A 25,904-nucleotide genomic window follows, 5' to 3' on the forward strand; every position below is an offset into this window, starting at 1 on the left:
TTCAGACTTTACAAAGAATGCAACAAGAAATGTAAGGGTGCAATTAGGGCGGCTAAGATAGAACACAAATGACACATAGCAGAGGAGAGCAAAAAAAAATCCCAAGAAATTCTTCAGGTATATAAACAGTAAAAAAGGGAGGACAGACCATATTGGCCCCATAAAGAATAAGGAAGGAAATCTGTTTACAAAGGATGGGGAGATGGTGAAAGTATTGAATTTATTTATCTCCTCAGTCTTCACGAAGGAATCGGGGGGCTTCAGTAACCAAAACTGCAGTGTTTATCCTCATGACACATCACAAGGAAGCATCTCCATGGTTAACAGAGGACAGAATCTGAGATAGACTTGGAAAACTTAACATTAATAAGTCACCGGGACCAGATGGCTTGCACCCGAGGGTCCTTAGGGAACTTAGTCAAGTAATTGCCAGACCATTGTTCCTAATTTTTACTGACAGTCTACTAACGAGAATGGTACCAGCTGATTGGAGACAAGCCAATGTAGCACCAATATTTAAAAAAGGGCCAAAATACCTCCCTGGGAATTACAGGCCAGTTAGCCTAACATCAATAGTATGCAAGCTCCAGGAGGGGATGATAAGGGACTATATACAAGATTTTGGTAAAGAAAACTGTATCATTAGCAGTAATCAGCATGGATTAATGAAAAATCGTTCTTGCCAAACCAACCTATTACCCTTCTATGAGGAGGTGAGCTGCCATCTAGATAAAGGGAGGCCCAAAGACGTGGTGTATCTGGATTTTGCAAAAGCATTTGACACAGTTCCCCAAAAATGTTTATTGTACAAAGTGAGGTCCGTTGTCATGGACCATAGGTTGAGTACACGGATTGAAAACTGGCTAAAAGGGCGAGTTCAGAGGGTAGTTATAAACGGGGGTACTCAGAATGGTTAGGGGTGGAAAGTGGGGTCCCCCAGGGTTCTGTGCTGGGACCAATCCTATTTAATTTGTTCATAAACAACCTGGAGGATGGGGTAAACAGCTTAATCTCTGTATTTGCAGACAATACTAAGCTAAGCAGGGCAATAACTTCTCCCCAGGATGTGGAAACCTTGCAAGAAGATTGGAACAAATTAATGGGGTGGGCAACTACATGGAAAATTAGGTTTAATGTAGAAAAATATAAAATAGTGCATTGGGGGGGGGGGTATGAATGCAATCTACACTCTGGGGAATTTAGGATGGAAAATGACCTGGGAGTCCTAGTAGATGGTAGGCTCAGCAATGGCATGCAATGCCAAACTGCTGCTAACAAAGCAAACTGAATATTGGCATGCATTAAAAAGGGGATTAAGTCAAGAGATAAAGCGGTAATTCTCCTGCTCCACAAGACTTTGGTCCGGCCTCACCTGGAGTATGCTGTCCAGTTCTAGGCACCAGTCCTCAGGAAGGATGTACTGGAAATGGAGCGAGTACAGAGAAGGGCAACAAAGCTAATAAAGGGTCTGGAGGATATTAGTTATGAAGAAAGGTTGCGAGCACTGAACTTATTCTGGAGAAGAGATGTTTGAGAGGGGATATGATTTCAATTTACAAATACCGTACTGGTGACCCCACAATAGGGATAAAACTTTTCCGTGGAAGGGAGTTTATTAAGACACGTGGCCACTCATTAAAATGAGAAGAAAAGAGGTTTAATCTTAAACTGCATAGAGGGTTCTTTACTGTAAGAGTGGCAAGGATGTGGAATAGACATGTGCAATTCGTTTAGTTCTGATTTAGTTTTTTAACGAATTTTAACAAATTAGTTAATTCTGAAATTTCCAAATTTTTAAATTTCCAAAATTTCCAAATTTCAAATTTCCGGAATTTCAAATTTCCGAATTTTCGGAAATTCGGAAATTTGGAATTTCGATAATTTGAAATTCGGAAATTTTGTAAAATTGGAAATTTCGGAAATAAGAAAATTGGAAATTTCAAATTTTTGACTGGTCTGGTGGTGATCAGGGACACTGTGACTGGTCTGGTGGTGATCAGGGACACGGTGACTGGTCTGGTGGTGATCAGGAACACTGGGACTGGTCTGGTGGTGATCAGGGACACGGAGACTGGTCTGGTGGTGATCAGGGACACGGTGACTGGTCTGGTGGTGATCAGGGACACGGTGACTGGTCTGGTGGTGATCAGGGACACGGTGACTGGTCTGGTGGTGATCAGGGACATGGTGACTGGTCTGGTGGTGATCAGGGACACGGTGACTGGTCTGGTGGTGATCAGGGACACGGTGACTGGTCTGGTGGTGATCAGGGACACGGTGACTGGTCTGGTGGTGATCAGGGACACGGTGACTGGTCTGGTGGTAATCAGTGACACGGTGACTGGTCTGGTGGTGATCAGGGACACGGTGACTGGTCTGGTGGTGATCAGGGACACTGTGACTGGTCTGGTGGTGATCAGGGACACGGTGACTGGTCTGGTGGTGATCAGGAACACTGGGACTGGTCTGGTGGTGATCAGGGACACGGAGACTGGTCTGGTGGTGATCAGGGACACGGTGACTGGTCTGGTGGTGATCAGGGACACGGTGACTGGTCTGGTGGTGATCAGGGACACGGTGACTGGTCTGGTGGTGATCAGGGACATGGTGACTGGTCTGGTGGTGATCAGGGACACGGTGACTGGTCTGGTGGTGATCAGGGACACGGTGACTGGTCTGGTGGTGATCAGGGACACGGTGACTGGTCTGGTGGTGATCAGGGACACGGTGACTGGTCTGGTGGTGATCAGGGACACGGTGACTGGTCTGGTGGTGATCAGGGACACGGTGACTGGTCTGGTGGTGATCAGGGACACGGTGACTGACCTGGTGGTGATCAGGGACACGGTGACTGGTCTGGTGGTGATCAGGGACACGGTGACTGGTCTGGTGGTGATCAGGGACACGGTGACTGGTCTGGTGGTGATCAGGGACACGGTGACTGGTCTGGTGGTGATCAGGGACACGGTGACTGGTCTGGTGGTGATCAGGGACACGGTGACTGGTCTGGTGGTGATCAGGGACACGGTGACTGGTCTGGTGGTGATCAGGGACACGGTGACTGGTCTGGTGGTGATCAGGGACACGGTGACTGGTCTGGTGGTGATCAGGGACACGGTGACTGGTCTGGTGGTGATCAGGGACGCTGTGACTGGTGTGGTGGTGATCAGAGACACTGCGACTGGTCTGGTGGTGATCAGGGACACGGTGACTGGTGTGGTGGTGATCAGGGACACAGTGACTGGTCTGGTGGTGATCAGAGACACTGTGACTAGTCTGGTGGTGATCAGAGACACTGTGACTGGTCTGGTGGTGATCAGGGACACGGTGACTGGTGTGGTGGTGATCAGGGACACAGTGACTGGTCTGGTGGTGATCAGAGACACTGTGACTAGTCTGGTGGTGATCAGAGACACTGTGACTGGTCGGGTGGTGATCAGGGACACGGTGACTGGTGTGGTGGTGATCAGGGACACGGTGACTGGTCTGGTGGTGATCAGAGACACTGTGACTGGTCTGGTGGTGATCAGGGACACGGTGACTGGTTTGGCATGCTCCCATCCAGCCATATATCTGCATTGGCCGGATGGGAGGTAGTTAAAGTATAACACGGCTTGAATAGCATTTGTATATGCTATATTATTACAATTTATTTGCTATATTTTTATTCTACAAAAGTAGAGTTACCCTTTAAGCCTGTTTGTTATTTCCCATAACATTCCCTATAACACAATCATAGGATATCACTCAATACAACAAACTTAAAAAAAAAACTCGTATTGGGGAAATAGTTCCCAGGGAAAAAAGCCATTTCTTATTCTTGACACTAACTTATTACTCCAGCCCTATAATCTTTATCAGCAATATGTTCCTAGACATCTGCAATTCTGAATAACAAGAACCGCAATCTAAAAACACTTCCGTTCTAAAGTTAATGATTTTCTCATTGCTGTGTTACTTAGCCATTGTGTCCCTATTTACTAAAGGAAGTCGGCTAATATAAAACCGTTAAATTACTAGAATAAGTAAATGGTATTGCAAATTGGAGTTAATTTACTCTAATGACACATTACTTACCAGTTACTCCATGAAAATGTGACATTTAAATGGAATGTTATTTCTAGAAAGTACAAGCAGACAGGTTATAGTGAGGCGGGTTATAGGAATAATCACATTTTTGTATAAAGACAAAAATCATCTTTGATGTAATTAAATGTAATTTATGTGTCCAAAACCTTTCAGACACACTGAAAGGAACATTGCAAAATATTGCAGGGGTCTTCTAAGTAATGGAAAGACTTTTCAAACTTTTTTATACATCTTTTGGGGAGATCAACTTAAAGCGGATCTTCACTGCATCTGAACATCACAAACCAAAAAACGCTATATAATTCATTGTTAATATTCAAAGCAAACTCCCCCATCCATCCATGTCTCCATGCTTTATTTTGTTGAGAAATCACTTTGAAAAATGCCCCACCCTAGCATATCTAGCCGCGGCCATCTTTAGTAAGGGCAGATGATTCATGTACCATTTACTTTCTGGAATCCATCTGCCTTTAGCTCAGGCATGCATGCATGCAGGAAAGTGTGCTTAGCTTAGAAAACCCTTCCTGAAGACTCCTGGGATGTATGACATCATTTGCCTAGGCAATAAACCAGGAAGTAACTGAAGAAGTGTAAAAAAAAAAAAAAAAGTTTAAAACAAGCAAATGTGATATATTTTCCTATCTATGTACTAGTGATAGCAGCAAAAGGCTTAAAAATAATCAACGTTGATTGGGACTTAAAAAATGTTATCAATCTGTGATCGTGTTTTAGCCGCTTCAGCCCCGGAAGATTTGGTTGCTGAATGACCAGGCCATTTTTTGCGATTCGGCACTGCGTCGCTTTAACTGACAAGTACGCGGTCATGCGGCGCTGCACCCAAACAAAATTGATGTAATTTTTTCCCTACAAATAGAGCTTTCTTTTGGTGGTATTTGATCACCTCTGAGGTTTTTATTTTTTGCGATATATACAAAAAAAGAGCGACAATTTTGAGAAAAACACAATATTTTGTACTTTTTGCTGTAATAAATAGCCCCAATTTTTTTTTTAAAAAAAGCAAATTTTTTCTCAGTTTGGGCCGATACGTATTGTTCTACATATTTTTGGTAATAAAAATCGCAATAAGCGTATATTTATTGGTTTGCGCAAAAGTTATAACGTCTACAAAATAGGTGATAGATTTATAGCATTTTTATTACTATTTTTTTTCTTTTTTTACTAGTAATGGCAGCCATTTGTATCAGGACTGCGACATTATGGCGAACACAATGGACACTTTTGACACATTTTTGGGACCATTGGCATTTATACAGCGATCAGAGCTATAAAAATGCACTGATTATTGTGTAAATGTCACTAGCAGGGAAGGGGTTAACACTAGGGGGCGACCAAGGGGTTAAATGTGTTCTAACTGTGGGGGGGAGGGGACTGACCTAGTGGAAGTGACAGATCGTGGTTCCTAGCTAATAGGAACACACGATCTGTCACTCTTCTCAGAACAGAGCAGGGATTTGTGTGGTTACACATACACTTCCGTGTTCTCTCCCTCGTGCCTCTGACGGAGGCTCTTTACCACGTGATCAGCTGTGTCCAAAAACATTACATTAACCACTTAAGGACCGCCTAACGCCGATTTACGTCGGCAAGGCGGCACGGGCAGGCAAAATCACGTACATGTACGTGATTTGCCTCTCGCGGGTGGGGGGTCCGATCGGACCCCCCCCCGGTGCCCAAAGCGGTCCCGTTCTGTTCCCCGGCGATCCGAGATGAGGGGGAGGCCATCCGTTCGTGGCCCCCCCCTCGCGATCGCCGCCGGCCAATGGGAACACTCCTTTGCTGCTGTATGCTAAACAGCAGCAAAGGAAATGATGTCATCTCCCCTCGGCTCGGTATTTTCCGTTCCAGCGCCGAGGGGAGAAGACATCAATGTGAGTGCACAACACACACACACACAGTAGAACATGCCAGGCATACAAAACACCCCGATCCCCCCCCGATCACCCCCCGATCCCCCCCCAATCACCCCCCCCCCCTGTCACAAACTGACACCAGCAGGTTTTTTTTTTTTTTTTTTTTTTCTGATTACTGCATAGTGTCAGTTTGTGACAGTTACAGTGTTGGGACAGTGAGTATTACCCCCCTTTAGGTCTAGGGTACCCCCCTAACCCCCCCTAATAAAGTTTTAACCCCTTGATCACCCCCTGTCACCAGTGTTGCTAAGCGATCATTTTTCTGATCGCTGTATTAGTGTCGCTGGTGACGCTAGTTAGTGAGGTAAATATTTAGGTTCGCCGTCAGCGTTTTATAGTGTCAGGGACCCCCATATACTACCTAATAAATGTTTTAACCCCTTGATTGCCCCCTAGTTAACCCTTTCACCACTGATCACCGTATAACCGTTACGGGTGACGCAGGTTAGTTTGTTTATTTTTTATAGTGTCAGGGCACCCGCCGTTTATTACCTAATAAAGGTTTAGCCCCCTGATCGCCCGGCGGTGATATGCGTCGCCCCAGGCAGCGTCAGATTAGCGCCAGTACCGCTAACACCCACGCACGCAGCATGCGCCTCCCTTAGTGGTATAGTATCTGATCGGATCAATATCTGATCTGATCAGATCTATACTAGCGTCCCCAGCAGTTTAGGGTTCCCAAAAACACAGTGTTAGCGGGATCAGCCCAGATACCCGCTAGCACCTGCGTTTTGCCCCTCCGCCCAGCCCACCCAAGTGCAGTATCGATCGATCACTGTCACTTACAAAACACTAAACGCATAACTGCAGCGTTCACAGAGTCAGGCCTGATCCCTGCGATCGCTAACAGTTTTTTTGGTAGCATTTTGGTGAACTGGCAAGCACCAGCCCCAGGCAGCGTCAGGTTAGCGCCAGTACCGCTAACACCCACGCACGCACCGTACACCTCCCTTAGTGGTATAGTATCTGATCGGATCAATATCTGATCCGATCAGATCTATACTAGCGTCCCCAGCAGTTTAGGGTTCCCAAAAACGCAGTGTTAGCGGGATCAGCCCAGATACCTGCTAGCACCTGCGTTGTGCCCCTCCGCCCGGCCCAGCCCGGCCCAGCCCAGCCCACCCAAGTGCAGTATCGATCGATCACTGACACTTACAAGGCACTAAACGCATAACTGCAGCGTTCGCAGAGTCAGGCCTGATCCCTGCGATCGCTAACAGTTTTTTTGGTAGCATTTTGGTGAACTAGCAAGCACTGGCCCCAGGCAGCGTCAGGTTAGCGCCAGTACCACTAACACCCACGCACGCAGCATACGCCTCCTTTAGTGGTATAGTATCTGAACGGATCAATATCTGATCCGATCAGATCAGATCTATACTAGCGTCCCCAGCAGTTTAGGGTTCCCAAAAACGCAGTGTTAGCGGGATCAACCCAGATACCTGCTAGCACCTGCGTTTTGCCCCTCCGCCCGGCCCAGTCCAGCCCACCCAAGTGCAGTATCGATCGATCACTGTCACTTACAAAACACTAAACGCATAACTGCAGCGTTCGCAGAGTCAGGCCTGATCCCTGCGATCGCTAACAGTTTTTTTGGAAGCTTTTTATTGAACTGGCAAGCACCAGCGGCCTAGTACACCCCGGTCGTAGTCAAACCAGCACTGCAGTAACACTTGGTGACGTGGCGAGTCCCATAAGTGCAGTTCAAGCTGGTGAGGTGGCAAGCACAAGTAGTGTCCCGCTGCCACCAAAAAGACAAACACAGGCCCGTCGTGCCCATAGTGCCCTTCCTGCTGCATTCGCCAATCCTAATTGGGAACCCACCGCTTCTGCAGCACCCGTACTTCCCCCATTCACATCCCCAACCAAATGCAGTCGGCTGCATGAGAGGCATTTTTATGTCCTCCCGAGTACCCCTACCCAACGAACCCCCCCCCAAAAAGATGTCGTGTCTGCAGCAAACGCGGATATAGGCGTGACACCCGCTATTATTGTCCCTTCTGTCCTGACAATCCTGGTCTTTGCATTGGTGAATGTTTTGAACGCTACCATACACTAGTTGAGTATTAGCGTAGGGTACAGCATTGCACAGACTAGGCACACTTTCACAGGGTCTCCCAAGATGCCATCGCATTTTGAGAGACCCGAACCTGGAACCGGTTACAGTTATAAAAGTTAGTTACAAAAAAAGTGTAAAAAAAAAAAAAATATATATAAAATAAAAAAAAATAGTTGTCGTTTTATTGTTCTCTCTCTCTATTCTCTCTCTCTATTGTTCTGCTCTTTTTTTACTGTATTCTATTCTGCAGTGTTTTATTGTTATTGTTATTGTTATTGTTATTATGTTTTATCATGTTTGTTTTTCAGGTATGTAATTATTTATACTTTATTGTTTACTGTGCTTTATTGTTAACCATTTTTTTGTCTTCAGGTACGCCATTCACAACTTTGAGTGGTTATACCAGAATGATGCCTGCAGGTTTAGGTATCATCTTGGTATCATTCTTTTCAGCCAGCGGTCGGCTTTCATGTAAAAGCAATCCTAGCGGCTAATTAGCCTCTAGACTGCCTTTACAAGCCGTGGGAGGGAATGCCCCCCCCCCCCACCGTCTTCCGTGTTTTTCTCTGGCTCTCCTGTCTCAACAGGGAACCTGAGAATGCAGCCGGTGATTCAGCCAGCTGACCATAGAGCTGATCAGAGACAAGAGTGGCTCCAAACATCTCTATGGCCTAAGAAACCGGAAGCTACGAGCATTTTATGACTTAGATTTCGCCGGATGTAAATAGCGCCATTGGGAAATTGGGGAAGCATTTTATCACACCGATCTTGGTGTGGTCAGATGCTTTGAGGGCAGAGGAGAGATCTAGGGTCTAATAGACCCCAATTTTTTCAAAAAAGAGTACCTGTCACTACCTATTGCTATCATAGGGGATATTTACATTCCCCGAGATAACAATAAAAATGATTTAAAAAAAAAAAAAAATGAAAGGAACAGTTTAAAAATAAGATAAAAAAGCAAAAAAATAATAAAGAAAAAAAAAAAAAAAAAAAAAAGCACCCCTGTCGCCCCCTGCTCTTGCGCTAAGGCGAACGCAAGCGGCGGTCTGTCGTCAAACGTAAACAGCAATTGCACCATGCATGTGAGGTATCACCGCGAACGTCAGATCGAGGGCAGTAATTTTTGCAGTAGACCTCCTCTGTAGATCTAAAGTGGTAACCTGTAAAGGCTTTTAAAGGCTTTTAAAAATGTATTTATTTTGTTGCCACTGCACGTTTGTGCGCAATTGTAAAGCATGTCATGTTTGGTATCCATGTACTCGGTCTAAGATCATCTTTTTTATTTCATCAAACATTTGGGCAATATAGTGTGTTTTAGTGCATTAAAATTTAAAAAAGTGTGTTTTTTCCCCAAAAAATGCGTTTGAAAAATCGCTGCGCAAATACTGTGTGAAAAAAAAAAATGAAACACCCACCATTTTAATCTGTAGGGCATTTGCTTTAAAAAAATATATAATGTTTGGGGGTTCAAAGTAATTTTCTTGCAAAAAAAAAAAAACTTTTTCATGTAAAAAATAAGTGTCAGAAAGGGCTTTGTCTTCAAGTGGTTAGAAGAGTGGGTGATGTGTGACATAAGCTTCTAAATGTTGTGCATAAAATGCCAGGACAGTTCAAAACCCCCCCAAATGACCCCATTTTGGAAAGTAGACACCCCAAGCTATTTGCTGAGAGGCATGTCGAGTCCATGGAATATTTTATATTGCGACACAAGTTGCGGGAAAGAGACAAATTTTTTTTTTTTTTTTTTTTTTTTTGCACAAAGTTGTCACTAAATGATATATTGCTCAAACATGCCATGGGAATATGTGAAATTACACCCCAAAATACATTCTGCTGCTTCTCCTGAGTACGGGGATACCATATGTGTGAGACTTTTTGGGAGCCTAGCCGTGTACGGGACCCCGAAAACCAAGCACCGCCTTCAGGCTTTCTAAGGGGCGTGAATTTTTGATTTCACTCTTCACTGCCTATCACAGTTTCGGAGGCCATGGAATGCCCAGGTGGCACAAAACCCCCCCAAATGACCCCATTTTGGAAAGTAGACACCCCAAGCTATTTGCTGAGAGGTATAGTGAGTATTTTGCAGACCTCACTTTTTGTCACAAAGTTTTGAAATTTGAAAAAAGAAAAAAAAAAAAAGTTTTTTCTTGTCTTTCTTCATTTTCAAAAACAAATGAGAGCTGCAAAATACTCACCATGCCTCTCAGCAAATAGCTTGGGGTGTCTACTTTCCAAAATGGGGTCATTTGGGGGGGGTTTGTGCCACCTGGGCATTCCATGGCCTCCGAAACGGTGTTAGGCAGTGAAGAGTAAAATCAAAAATTCACGCCCTTAAAAACGCTGAAGGCGGTGATTGGTTTTCGGGGCCCCGTACGCGGCTAGGCTCCCAAAAAGTCCCACACATGTGGTATCCCCATACTCAGGAGAAGCAGCTAAATGTATTTTGGGGTGCAATTCCACATAGGCCCATGGCCTGTGTGAGCAATATATCATTTAGTGACAACTTTGTGCAAAAAAAGAAAAAAAAAAAAAAAAAGTGTCACTTTCCCGCAACTTGTGTCAAAATATAAAATATTCCATGGACTCAATATGCCTCTCAGCAAATAGCTTGGGGTGTCTACTTTCCAAAATGGGGTCATTTGGGGGGGGGTTGTGCCACCTGGGCATTCCATGGCCTCCGAAACTGTGATAGGCAGTGAAGAGTGAAATCAAAAAGTTACACCCTTAGAAATCCTGAAGGCGGTGATTGGTTTTCGGGGTCCCATACGCGGCTAGGCTCCCAAAAAGTCCCACACATGTGGTATCCCCGTACTCAGGAGAAGTAGCTGAATATATTTTGGGGTGCAATTCCACATAGGCCCATGGCCTGTGTGAGCAATATATCATTTAGTGACAACTTTTTGTAAATATTTTTTTTTTTTTTTTTTTTTGTCATTATTCAATCACTTGGGACAAAAAAAATAAATATTCAATGGGTTCAACATGCCTATCAGCAATTTCCTTGGGGTGTCTACTTTCCAAAATGGGGTCATTTGGGGGGGTTTTGTACTGCCCTGCCATTTTAGCACCTCAAGAAATGACATAGGCAGTCATAAACTAAAAGCTGTGTAAATTCCAGAAAATGTACCCTAGTTTGTAGACGCTATAACTTTTGCGCAAACCAATAAATATACGCTTATTGACATTTTTTTTACCAAAGACATGTGGCCGAATACATTTTGGCCTAAATGTATGACTAAAATTGAGTTTATTGGATTTTTTTTATAACAAAAAGTAGAAAATATCATTTTTTTTCAAAATTTTCGGTCTTTTTCCGTTTATAGCGCAAAAAATAAAAACTGCAGAAGTGATCAAATACCATCAAAAGAAAGCTCTATTTGTGGGAAGAAAAGGACGCAAATTTCGTTTGGGTACAGCATTGCATAACCGCGCAATTAGCAGTTAAAGCGACGCAGTGCCAAATTGGAAAAAGACCTCTGGTCCTTAGGCAGCATAATGGTCCGGGGCTCAAGTGGTTAAGCTTTCCTAAGAATAGACAGCATTGGCCCCACCACTGAGATCTTTGCCCTGGGCCCAAAAAACTGTGACACAGCATGCATTGTTGTATTACGCTCCAGGCTGCTTGATTTCAGCACTAAAATCTACTAATCTGTATTTTTTTTACAACTGCCTGGTGTTCAGCTTTAATTCCTTCAGTCAGCTTTCAACAATTTTACTAGGAGGCTCTTTATTTAGAAGTAATTGGAGGAATGAAGGATGTAAGCACACATCTGAGTGCAGGAAATGACACTACACAGGAAATGACCTCTGACCTTACCATCCGTTACCCAACAGCTGTGACTGTAAATAATGCCCTCCCCAGCTATGTCCTGTGCTTGAAGTCTGCAAGTAATCAAATAGCTGGAGATCAAATCTACCTTCCATCCATTGTAGGCTTCAGTAATAAAGACAATTACAGTTAGTAACTTCAAAGTAGTAAAAAAAAAACAACCCATATTTTAACTGAAACCCTGAAATTGAGCCATTGCTTCACTCTTTGTGAAAATGCTTGTTTACTGGCACCTATGTTAACTTTCTGGCTTCAACACTGAGTTAGTAAGTAGTAGGTAGATTAGGAAAGTCAGAGTCAGTAGAAGTAGTAGACACATCTGGAAGGTCAGGGTCAGTATATAGTAGACACAACAGTAAGGTCAGGGTCAGTAGTAGTAGACACATCAGGAAAGTTAGGGTCAGCAGGTAGTAGACACATCGGGAAAGTCCGGGTCAGTAGGTAGTAGACACATCAGGAAAGTCAAGGTCAATAGGTAGTAGCTACATCAGGAAAGTCAGGGTCAGTAGTAGTAGACAAATCAGGAAGGTCAGGGTCAGTAGGTAGTAGACACACCAGGAAAGTTAGGGTCAGTTGTAGAAGACACGTCAGGAAAGTCAGGGTCAGTAGTAGTAGACAAATCAGGAAGGTCAAGGTCAGTAGGTAGTAGACACACCAGGAAAGTTAGGGTCAGTTGTAGAAGACACGTCAGGAAAGTCAGGGTTAGTAGTAGTAGACACATCAGGAAAATCAGGGTCAACAGGTAGTAGCTACATCAGGAAAGTCAGGGTCAGTAGGTAGTAGACACATCAGGAAAGTCAGGGTCAGTAGGTAGTAGACACATTAGGAAAGTCAGGGTCAGAAGATACATCAGGAAAGTCAGGGTCATAGGCGTGCGCACAGGGTGTGCCGGGTGTGCCTAGGCACACCCTAATCCCCCCATGCGCATTAGTGTTATCGTTCTGTGTAGCAACAGGAACATGGGAAAGATATCCCTCTTACCTGCTCTGCCATAAGAGAAGTGTTTATCCTTTTCTCTTTCACTGTGCCAGCAGGGAGATCAATGTGCCGGGGTCATATATATGTAGATACATACACATGCATGTATGTTTGAGCTTAAGGGTGCACACCGTAATGCATTAGGCTGCGCACACCTATGGTCAGGGTCAGTAGGTAGTAGACACATCAGGAAAGTCGAGGTCAGTAGACACATCAGGAAAGTCAGGGTCAGTAGGTACATCAGGAAAGGCAGAGTCTCTAGGAAGTAGGTACATCCGGAAAGTCAGTCAGTAGGTAGTAGGTAAATCAGGATGTAAGGGAGCCTGTGAATGGCCATGTGAGGGCACCAAGAGCACAAGTCCCTGCTCAGCTTCTTCCCTTCCAGAACAACAACCCACCTGCTTGAGGCTTTAACCCTCCACTAACTTGTGCCCTCTCCATGCCAGAGACCTCCTCATGAATCCTTCCCGGCCAATAACCTTTATGTCCCAATGGAATGAATGTCCACACAGATGTAGGATTGCTGCACTTTTCTGATGGTAGTGGAAAGATGGCAAATACAGTCACATTACATCGACATACTATCCAAGGTCACTTGACAGTACACTGTCAATCACATATAGTAGATGATCCACAGCAGTCACATTTGAAAGCATCCAGCAGCACATATAGCAAGCCACCTTCCCTAGCTCAGTCTCTATCCACCTGGGGTCATTAGTACTCACTTAGAGGTTCTGGTTGGCCTTAGGCTTTCTGTGTCCACTCACTGTGCCTTGCAGATAGTCCCTCTAAGATAGGATCACTGCAGACATCTCTAGATGGGCACACCTCCCCAATGTCCTACAAGGGCATAGCCTCACTCCAGGGAATGCTTGGGCTGGCCTATAAGCCTTTTTTGCCATCCTCCCTAGCCCTCTCTCCTTCAGGAGCGCTCTACCAAAAAGGGACCTAGCACCCAATTACACTATCCTCTGTAACCACGCTCTGTTCCAAGCCAGAGCCACCTACCTAACTACACCTGCTTACCTGGTAGGTCAGAAAAGTCAAAGTCGGTAGGTAGTAGGTAGATCAGGACAGTCAGTCAGTGGGAAGTAGATAGATCAGGACAGTCAGAGTCAGTAGATAGTAGGTAAATCAGGGAAATCATAGTCAGTAGGAAGTAGGCAGGTCAGAAAGTCATAGGTAGATTAGGACAGTCAGTGGGTAGGTAGTGGCAGACTAGCTAACTGAACCTGCTTACAAGGTAGGTCAGAAAAGTCAAAATCAGTAGATAGTAGGTAGATCAGCACAGTCAGAGTCAGTAGGAAGTAGACAGATCAGGAAAGTCAGATTCAATAGGTAGTAGGTAGATCAGGAACGTCACAGTCAGGAAGAAGTAGGTAGTAGGTATATCAAGAAATCAAAGATCATAATTCACTTTCCCGTGTTCTGTATATTGATGAAATAAGTTGTTGACTATAGAGTGACTATTCCAATTGGTTAAGATCGATCACAAATGAAATAGTTAATGTATGTGTATGGCCACCTTAACTACTTGCCAACCATCCGCCGCAGAACAAGGTGGCTTGGCTGCTCAAATCACCGTACCTGTACGGCAATTCGTGCACTAGCATTCGTAGGTGCAACACCGGCGGCGCGCACGCCCTCCAATTGGCCAGCGGGGGAGCCAATCAGCGCCCGCGATCGTTCCCCACAGAGACAGAATGGGGATCTGCTGAAGTAAACAAGGCAGATCTCCATTCTGTTAGGAAGTAAGAAGATAGGTCTGTGTGTTTCCCCAGTCACACAGTCCATCATACAGTTAGTAATCACAAACAGGGAACACATTAAACCCCTTGATCACCCCTGATATTAGCAAGTGTCATTAGTACAATGTCAGTGCATATTTTAAGCACTGATCACTGTATTAATGTTACTGGATCCCAAAAAAGTGTCAAATGTCAGTTAGGTGTCCGATCTGTCTGCCGCAGTGTCGCAGTCCCGCTAAAAATCACTGATTGCCACCATTATTAGTAAAAAAAAAAAAAAATGCCATAAATCTATCCCATAGTTTGTAGACTCTATAACTTTTGCGCAAACCAATCAATATACTCTTATTGGTTTTTTTTTTTACCAAAAATATGTAGAAGAATACATATTAGCCTAAACTGATGAATACATTGTTTTTATGTATATTTTTTGGGATATGTATTATAGGAGAAAGTTAAAAAATATAGGTTTTTTTTTTTCACAACTGTTGGTCTTTTTTTGTTTATAGCGCAAAATATAAAAACCGCAGAGGTGATCAAATACCACCAAAAGAAAGCTCTATTTGTGGGGAAAAAAAGCACGTCAATTTTGTTTGTGTACAATGTCGCACAACCGTGCAATTGGCAGGTAAAGTAACTCATTGCAGTATTGCAAAAAATGGCCTGGTCATTAAGGGGGTAAATCCTTCCGGGGCTGAAGTGGTTAAGAACTCATGTACATATACACTTGGCAGCTTTCTGGCTCTCGGAGACTCGCCACACTGCGTTTCGCAGCCAATACAAGTGAATGGCTGTATGCAGCTGTGCTCAGGTAACCCGCTGATGGCTCCTGTAAAGATGTTTACCCACGCATGTGCGTTCAGCACTTCTCCTTGAACGTGCCACGTTCACATGATGTCTTAAAGCTGGAAGGAATGCATCTCCCCATACAAAGGAGAAATCAGGAAAACATGTTGACTCTTCCCTCTAAACACTTCTATAGAATAGAATACATTCCATATGAAAGGCACTGGAAAGTGACAAATTGTATTTAAATGCTTCTAGTGTTACCAGATGAATGGAGGATCTTCTAGCAGAGAAGTCTGCCCCTAGGCTTGTATACATTTCATGATGGGGTCATCACAATGAAATAGAAATCAAATAACTCTCTCATAGCTAGATAGTAATGCATTTTCTAAAACATTCAGTTCTATATATATAAAAAAAAAAATACATTTATTTTCAATCCTGTTTAGAAAAACGATTTATATTCCAAACATCTTTTCAGCACCATTAATCGGTCTTATCAATCATCATCCAAAATAAGGACTGCGTCCAATCAGACAGATCAAACAAACAAGAACTCCGATAAATCAACATGGTTAACAACTACCGTTTTTTTTTTTTTAAAGCGGAAGTAAACTGCAAAAAAAAAAAAAAAAAAATTCAGAAAAAATGATCCAATGCAATGTCCGCCGGCCACCCACGATCGCTCCACAGAGAGCCAGAACGAGGATCTGTCAATGTAAACAAACAGATTCCCATTCTGTCAAGGGAGTAGAGAGAGATCTTTCCTAGTGATCAGGAACAGCCATCTGTCTCTACTGCCTGTCAGTCCTCTCCCCTCACAGTTAGATACACCTCCCAGGGAACACATTTAACCCCTTGATCGCCCCCTAGTGTTAACCCGTTCCCTGCCAGTGACATTTGTACAGTAATCAGTGCATTTTTATAGCACTGATCGCTGTAGAAATGTCACTGGTCCCAAAAAAGTGTTCATATTGGCCTAATACATATTGGCCTAAACTGATGAAGAAATTTGTTTTTTTAATTTTTGGGGGGATATTTATTATAGCAAAAAGTAAAATATTGTTTGTTTTTTTTTCAAAATTGTCGGTCTTTTTTTTTATAGCGCCAAAAATAAAAACTGCAGAGGTGATCAAATACCACCAAAACAAAGCTCTATTTGTGTGAAAAAATGGACATCAATTTTGTTTGGGTACAACATCGCACGACCGCGCAATTGTCAGTTAAAGCGACGCAGTGAAACTTTGTGGCTTTGTGAAACGGTTAACATTAACACAGTTTTCAGGGATACTATTTTATACTATTCTGGTCTGTGTCATTGGATCTTCATGTGTACGGCCATTCGATTCCTTTATATACTGTGTACAACGAGCATGAAGCTTTAGAACAATATGCGCCATACTTGTCTTTTGGGGACCACAGACCCATTATAATGAAATGTAAATGCAGAGTGAATTCTTGTGCAGTTTTAATGATCTGCGTTGTGTCCAATCCCAGTCTGAATGCCTAAAGTTCACCACACATGTTACAATCTGATTGTAAATCTTCCTTAAGTCTAGGTTCACACCTATGCAACTGTGTTTGATGTGTTTGTGTTTTTCAGGCAAGTTTTTCAGTGCATTTGCGTTTTTAAACTAGCGTTTTTTATGCATTTTTGCATGCAGTTTTCATGCATTTTGCGTTTTACTTTTTTATTTCTTCTCTTTTTTTGTGACGTCACAAGGGCGGTCGTCACATGACGTCACAAGCGGCGGGCTCTCTGGGCGATGTCATTGGATGGCCAAGCCCCATGCCTATATAAGAGGCGCCGGACAGCGGGGAACATAAGAACGGAGGAAGATAGCTTCGCAACAAGACCAGCTTTTTTTTTTTTTTTTTTTTAGCGGGTAACCTGCGATGGCGAGGAAGAAGAAGATGGCGGCGGCTACGACACAAGGAGGAGGAGGAAGAAGACGACATTGGGAGAGACGGCGGCTCAGAGCTATTTTTTTTACTGGCTTATGTTTTTTTTTACTTTTCACTGCTTTTTTGGTGAATGGGTAGGGGTACGATGTACCCGATACCCATACACATAGGGTGGGGAGCTGAGATCTGGGGGTCCCCTTGTTAAAGGGGGCTTCCAGACTTCAATAAGCCCCCTGCTCGCAGACCCTGACAACAACCTGGCAAGGGTTGTCGGGCAGAGGCCCTTGTCCTCATCAATATGGGGGCAAGGTGTTTTGGGGTGGGGGGGCAGAGCATGATCTCCCCAGTGGCCGGGGAGCATAATGGGCTACTATGCATCCATTATGTGTCACTTACCTGACACAGGAGCCTGCTATGTCACCGCTGTCCCCTTTGCTACAGAGCGTCCATCTTTTTTCCGAGTATCGTGGCTTCAGCGCTGTGATTGGCCGGAGCCGCGATGACGTCGCGCATGCGCACAGGAGCCACCACTAACGGCATATCGCCATTAGCAGCGGCATGCTCAGTGCGCCTGCGCGCCGCTGTCTACAGCACGGTGCCTGTCTTTTTGCAAATATCTCCTAAACCGTGTAGGTTTAGGAGATATTTCTTGGACCTACAAGTAAGCCTTAATCTAGGCTTACCTGTAGGTCAAAGTGGTCTGTAAGGGTTGACAACCACTTTAAGCTTCCACTTTAAATCTAAAGTTGATTGTACAGAAATTGTATGGTGAGATTGTAATGTTCTGTATATAGTGCGCCTAAATTTGCTTAATGAACAAGCGAAAAAAAAAATGTATTTAAAACACATAAAAACAGGGATAAAATTGTTTCTAAAAACGCACATAATTGTTTGCAGTATTCATGTATAAATTGTGTGTCACCTTGCATACAGGTGTTATAAAACGCTACATTTTTAATATATTTGAAAAAGAAACAAGAACAGTATGACAGAATGATATATAACAACCATAAAATGATTTAAAGCCTATATCTATGTTCCCCTAAATAATCGTGACGCCTAATTTATTACTTAGACATTTTCTTGAAAAGGGGTTTAGTATACTACAACTTGAAATATGAGGCCTGCTCTACTCAAAACTTTTATTTCAGTTTTGTGTGGTTGCTGTCAGTTGGGTCACCTGCTGGCTCCATATATCTTTTGGAGACTTAAGTTGTAAGGTGTCCGCACTAGAATACCCCATACAGTTAAATCCCAAACACATTGTGCTCCACATGTTACTTCAAATATCTGTAAACCCAATTATTTTAAATAAGCTTTCAAATGTCTGTATCATTTCAAAAGTCATATTTAAAAATGTTAATGCCCTTCCCAGGAGTCCCTCATTGGCTCCTTTTTCCATTAGTGGAGATTGGTGATACAGCTCTACAGTCTGGACCTGGTTATCACACCATGGCTTGTGTCTTAGGGACTTACGAGGACTATGTTGATGGACAGCCAATGGGAAGAACTCAAACCATAGAAATGCAGAAAAGAGAGCCAGACAAAAACCAGATAAAAGAGTTCAAGATTTTTAATTATTGGTCTAAAAAGTCATATAAAAACAGCCAATGCATGTTAGGCTCAACACATTAAACAGCAATGGAGCCTGTATGCCTACTCAGCATCTGCTGTCAAGTTGTTCTTCTATGTGGAGATTTCAATACTGGTTCCACCATACCCTGTGAAGTCACCGCTTTCTTTGAGTCCACCCCCTGCATTGAGCCCCGATGAAGGGGGAGTGGAGTTGCCCCAAAAACATGTTGATATTTTTATTTTTTTGTTCCATCAGCGAGAGTGGCCTTTTGGCTACGGGTGCAGGTCAAAGGCATGCATGCGTCCATTGCACTGGGCATGCACATAAGTTTAGGAAGGTATTCAAACTCCCTTATGGTCACTGATGCAGTGACTCCTTGCCAGTTACCTTCATTTACAATATTGCTAATTCCTTTCTTGCTTATTACTGAACCAGATTGCCTGACTTTGCCCTGTGTCTCCTGCCCAGTTGCTGTTCCTGTTACTCTTGCCTGCTGCCTGCCTTGACCTTTCCCTGGACATTGACTACTCTCACCTGCCGCCTGCCTTGACCCCTGCTTGGATACTGACTGCTTTCACCTGCCAATTACCTTGACCCCTACATGAACACTAACTACTCTCACCTCCCTTGACCTCTGCCTAAACAGTGAGTACTGTCACCTGCTGCCTGCCTCAACCTTTGCCTGGACACTGATGACTTCTGCCTGTACACTTATTACTCCCACCTGCAGTGACCAATGCCTGAACACTGACCACTCTCGTCTGCCGCCTGTTTCGACCTCTGTCTGAACTCTGACTACTCTTGTCTGCTGCCAGCCTTAACCTCTGCTGGAACCCTGACTAGCTGTAGTGCCATTATCCCATCTTCACATTGTATTCATCCTGTTCCTGCAAACCCCTTGGTGGGGTGATCCTGATGGCAACAAAGTAACCTAGGGGCCACTAGGGTCTCCAGCCCATCAGTCCTTGCTGGGTGCACTGGCGAAGACTAAGGTGCCACTTAGACTCTGCGCCTCAGACGATCCCACATCACCTGCCAGGGAGAAACTTGTAACACCCATGTAGTCATCACTAAAGTGCATGTAGACAATAAGTGACTACAAAGAGTCTACAGGAGATCAGCAGCACTGAGATGCAGCAAAGGTTGAAAAAAAGTAAAAAAATAATATTTTATTTTTAAAAATACCACTGTTTTTGATACACAATGCTTTAGCAAACAAAACATTCAGTCAGTATTTACTACTTTAATGCTTTTCATAGATGGGGAGGCATCAACATTTTGGTAAGAGGCCCTGTGGTATAGAGTTATGTTCGTGATTAGACTTTTCCGTCCTGTTGTTGTAACAGCAGAGCAGTGTTGCCAACCTACCAGACTGAAATTTACTGACACGACACCCAAAGTTTACTGGCACAGCCAAGTTTTTACTGGCATATTCAAAAGTTACAAAATGACAGTTTTAAGTGCAAATTTCAGTTTTTAGGCTACACACAGGTACAATATGCAATTAGAAAAGTGATCTAAGGTAGATATTAAGGCAAAAACATATTTCTTATTTTATTTTCGATATAATAAATAAGTAGCTCAGGGACAGGAATTGAGAGGGCAAGAAATTAAAATGGGTGGCACACACACATAAAATTGACTCACAGTGACACTGACAGCAATGTGCAGCAGCACAGATGATGATGGCACCTCACCAACATGACATGTCCCCCCCTGAGTCACAGTGACCCTCTCTCTCCCTGCCAGGTGGTCCCTTCAGTCCACTACCGGCTTGTCTTCCTCCCATTCCACAGACCTGCACATGAGGCTCCGGCTGCTTTTCCCTTGCACCATGACTTCACGTGACACAATGTCGGCACAGTCCGAACACACTGTAGCAGGCACTCGGATAGTCTCAGCCAAGCGTCACAGCCATATTTTTTTACTGACAACCTTTTTCTTTCACTGGCATTTACTGGCAGGAGAAAAGTGCCCATTTTTTACTGGCTGCCAGTAAAAATACTGGCGGTTGGCAACACTGCAGCAGAGTGTCATAAAGTCATTGAACACATGGAAAGAAGTTCAGCAAACAAGGTGTGTGGTGTGAAAGGTTTGGGATGACAGTTGGCCAGTATTGCTGCTTTCCAGTGTTTATCAGAGCGCTCACATGGGAACCTGGCCGGCCTGCACACAATCTCCGACTACACCTTGTCCTGCTTGTTGTTACAGCTGTCTACTAATAAACACAGAATTTGTGCCATACGGCTGACTTCTAATATAAAGATATCCAAAGGAACTCCAAATCACAGTGGGGCTATGTACAGGTGACCACACACAGAACTATGAGGAGACATCTGCCGGCCTTCTTCTAGTCCAGACCAGAAGGTCAATGTGGTAGACACAGATTACAATTCTTTTTATTTTACTCTTTGTTCAATGAAGAGGGAACAAATACTATGTTTGAAGAGATTTTGCAACATGTTAGACCAGGGTTGTAATTTTTCTAGGTATAGGGGGCCTCAAATGCGGCCCATAAAATTACCAAAGGGCCGCACATAATGTTCAGTATATGTAGTGCTAGAGAAGACTGTCAGGCTTATTGGAGGAAATAATTGTGTAGGTTTGGTTGTAGACTATAGACATGATTAGGGTTGCCACCTCATCACTTTAAATCCGAACGAACACATATGAATTACACAGGTTCTGAGGCTAATTCATTGCAGATAAGGCACCAAGTGAGTTTAATTACCACCTTAATCAGCCACAGAACCTGTGTAATTAATATGTTTTCAGTTTTAAAGGGGTGAGGTGGCCACCCTAGACATGATGTAGTGAGAGGCTGGGGCGTTTAAATGAGGCTAGTAGAGATCACTGTGACTACTCCTTACCTAACTAATGCTCCCACTCCAGTCATTGACTGCTGGGGTCCAAGGGCAACACAACAAGTGCCAAAGGGTTGCATCTGACCCTTGGGCCAAAGCTTGGGCTCCAAGTCGTCAGACAATCTCTTTGCACAATTGCTGCACCTCTAAATGGTGTGACTGTTGCAAGCGATGCTCAAAATGCTGACCTTATTTATTACAGGTACTTATACAGTGCCATCAATTTACACAGTGCTTTACATATACACTATATTGTTAAAAGTATTGGGACACCTGCCTTTACACGCACATGAACTTTAATGACATCCCAGTCTTAGTCCGTAGGGAGTTGGCCCACCCTTTGCAGCTATAACAGCTTCAACTCTTCTGGGAAGGCTGTCCACAAGGTTTAGGAGTGTGTCTATGTAAATGATTGATGATTCTTCCAGAAGCGCATTTGTGAGGTTAGGCACTGATGTTGGATGAGAAGGCCTGGATCGCAGTCTCCACTAATTTTTTCCAAAGGCGTTCTGTCGGGTTGAGGTCAGGACTCTGTGCAGGCCAGTCAAGTTCCTCCACCCCAAACTCTCTCATCCATGTCTTTATGGACCTTGCTTTGTGCACTGGTCCAAATCATTTGGTGGAGGGGGATTATGGTGTGGGGTTGTTTTTCAGGGGTTGGGCTTGGCCCCTTAGTTCCAGTAAAGGGAACTCTTAAGGCGTCAGCATACCAAGATATTTTGGAAATATTTCATGCTCCCAACTTTGTGGGAACAGTTTGGGGATGGCCCCTTCCTGTTCCAACATGACTGCACACCAGTGCACAAAGCATGGTCCATATGATTGGTCATAGCGATCACATGATAACAAGGTAAACAACCTGTCATGATTGTTGCGATCTGTGATTGGCCCAAGGCAATCACATGGTACTGGCTACCTGTACCATGTGAATAGCTGTAGCCAATCCCAGATTACAACCAAAAGCAAGCTGTTCATGAATGCTTAAAGGGGATGTAAACCCTTCCATATATCCAGTGAAGTGATCAGCCTCAGATGATACACAGGGATGAAACAAATCCTCCTACATAAGTTTTACATGTATATCTGCTGTCGTCAGCTTGCTATATTATTAGAATCGTGTTAGAATTTTTTCTTCCTGTTCAGCACTGGGAGTGAAGTCTTGGCATACACTGTGTGAGACATGTGATTGGAGGAAAGGCACACCCCCCCCCCCCAGATAGGCAGAGCCGCAGAGGAAGGAAGGAATGTGCAGAGCTGTGGTGTGAATAGACAAGCTCTCTGCTAATCTATGGGAAGGGAGCAGCAAGAAGACACAGGACCTAGGGCTTTAGAGAGATAAGTAAACACTACAGATATACTGTACAAGCACAGAAAGAACATGCAAACTCCATGCAGTATATAGTACTCCATAGTATCCAAAAATTCGAAACAAGGATCCTAGTTCTGCATTTTCCTATGGTAAATGAATAAACACAATCCAGAGATTTTCCAGCAAACTGAAAATTTTTTCAGCCAACCATCCTCTTGGGATTGGTCACCTCTTCCTCTGTACTAGGAAGCTATCTGAAACCATGCTTCAATTGGTCACATTATTTATAAATATCATATACAGTGTAATTCAATAACAGCATTACATCAAAGCGTTCCAAAAGTCACAGTAGACTGCAAATGCTTTGCTAGTGTCAGCATCCCGCTACAATGTAGGTTTTCCCATATTCTGCACCACCTGTAAGTTTATATTAAAACTCCTTGTATAGTAGCCTTTCTCAACTACGGTTCCTCCAGAGGTCCTTGGGGTTCCCTGAGCTGTAGCTGATTGACCCCCTATCTGATGGTGCCAGCATGGTTCTGGGACGTACACAACTTGGCAGAGCCAGCGGCATGACCCAATGATATTTTGGCTGCCTGTAAGGGGGGGATTTCCTTTCACTGGCTGCCAATATAAGCGTGGATTTTTCTGTGACCCCCAATTAATTAGCTTTTGTTTGAGCTGTGGCTGATTGACCACATTTTTTTGATGGTGCCTGGATCGTTCTGGGACCTACACAAGTTGGCAGAGCCAGCGACATGGCCTGATGATCTTTTTGGCTGTCTGTAAGGGAGGCATTCTTCCGACTAGGCACCAATGTATGGGGCATTTTTTCTGTGACTCCCAATGAATTATCTTTTGAAGGGGTATCTTGAGCTGTGGTTGATTGACCCCCTTTTTATGGTGCCTGCATCGTTCTGGGACCTACACAACTTGGCAGAGCCGGTGGCATGACCCAATGGTCATTTTGTCTGTCTGTAAGGAAGGCATTCTTCCCACTGGTCACCAATGCAAGGGATGTTTTTTCCCTGACCCCCAATGAGCTGGTTTTAGCAGGGTTTCCTTGAGCTGTAACTTACTGAGTCCCATCTGATGATTCCTGAGTAGTTCTGGGACCTACAGAACATTTTTTCCCCTGACCCCCCAATGAGTTGGTATTAGCAGGGTTTCCTTGAGCTGTAACTTACTGACCCCCATCTGATGGTACCTTGATAGTTCTGGGACCTACAAAACTTGGTAGAGCCAGCGGCATGACCCCATGATCTATTAGGCTGTCTGTAAGGGAGGCATTCTTCCCACTGGCCACTAATGTAGGGGACGGCTTCCTTGAGCTGTAACTTACTGACCCCCATCTGATGGTACCTGGATAGTTCTGGGACCTACACAACTTGGTAGAGCCAGCGGCATGACCCCATGATCTATTAGGCTGCCTGTAAGGGAGGCATTCTTCCCACTGGCCACTAATGTAAGGGACACCATCCTTGAGCTGTGACTGACTGCCCCCATCTGATGGTACCTGGATAGTTCTGGGACCTACACAGAACAAGTTGTATGAACCCAAAAATCTTTTCAGCTGTCAGTAAGGGGGACATTCTGACCACCACTGGCCACCAATTTAAGGGGCATCTTTCCCACTGACCCATCTCAATTAATTCATTTTAGTATGGGTTTCCAGAGACCTGAAGATTGATTCAACAGTTCCTCTGGGACAAAAAAGGTTGAGAAAGTCTGCTGTATAGACTGAAGAAGTATCATTGCTGTGTACTGACCTGTGCTGAGAGCTGAGAGCACAAGAGCAATCCACAGACTTGAGCTGCTGCTTGTGTCCATCCAAACTTTGGAGGCAATCGGAGCTGTGAGTGTCCCGAAGATATGAGCAGAGGCTGAAGGTCCAACTTTCTGAATTTAGCCAGCCTCATGGAAGTGTGATGTGTGCTGTTGTCATCAGCAGCTCCTCTCTGCACAATGCTGTGACTCCTCTGTGCCCCCCCCACAGATCCTCTTTGTGTGTGAGAATTCCCTTCTCCTTCCTCTTGTTTCCCAATAGGTCTTCCTGATGCCTCCATTCTCAGATTTCACATCTCTGCATGGTGGGTGGCACTGAACTTTTTTTTTTTTTTTCACAGACTGCAGCTCTGTGTGTGTGATATCAGCCTGATTTATCTCTTGTGTAAAGTTCCTTATCCCAGACATTGCATTAAAAGTGTTACACTTTGCTTAACCGCTTCAGTGCCAGAACATTTTTTTTTTTATTGCTAGAAACCAGAACTTTTTTGGTTTTCATTTACGGTCAGTCCCTTGCCTGGTACCCTTTGTTGCCAGTCCTAATATACACTCACCGGCCACTTTATTAGGTACACCTTGCTATTATCGGGTTGTGCCCCCTTTTGCCTTCAGAACTGCCTTAATTCTTCATGGCATAGACTCAACAAGGTGTTGGAAACATTCCTCAGAGATTGTGGTCCATATTGACATGATTGCATCACTCAGTTGCTGCATATTTGTTAGTTGCACTTCCATGATGACAATCTCCCAATGATGCTCTATTGGATTGAGATCTAGCCAGGGCCGGTGCTATCACTAGTCAAACTAGGCAGCCGCCTAGGGCGCACTGCTGCCTAGGGCACCCGGCCACTGGTGTTCCTACTCTCTTCTCTCTGCAGCAAGCAACTAAGACCCCATGCACACTATACAACGTTTGTGGTCTGATTTCCTTTAGATTTACCAAAACCATGTAGTGCAAGGGCCTGCCTGATTGCATACAAACTGAAACTCTTATTATATGGTTTTAGTAAATCGAAAGGAAGAAATCTACAGAAAATTGTATAGTGTG

General features: G+C 44.1%; 1 protein-coding gene across 1 annotated transcript in view; it reads right to left on the bottom strand.

Annotated features, from left to right (window-relative positions):
• CYYR1 (cysteine and tyrosine rich 1) overlaps positions 1-25,634 on the bottom strand; it is a 162,931-nt gene extending 137,297 nt beyond the window's left edge. Inside the window, 3 exon segments of the mRNA XM_073617087.1 lie at positions 24,841-25,006; positions 25,008-25,100; positions 25,102-25,634. Coding sequence (XP_073473188.1) covers positions 24,841-25,006; positions 25,008-25,100; positions 25,102-25,137 — 295 coding nt within the window. The 5' untranslated portion in view covers positions 25,138-25,634.
• Positions 25,635-25,904: the final 270 nt, after the last annotated feature.

Source organism: Aquarana catesbeiana, linkage group LG02, assembly GCF_042186555.1.
Source record: "Aquarana catesbeiana isolate 2022-GZ linkage group LG02, ASM4218655v1, whole genome shotgun sequence".
Taxonomy (NCBI): Eukaryota; Metazoa; Chordata; class Amphibia; order Anura; family Ranidae; genus Aquarana; species Aquarana catesbeiana.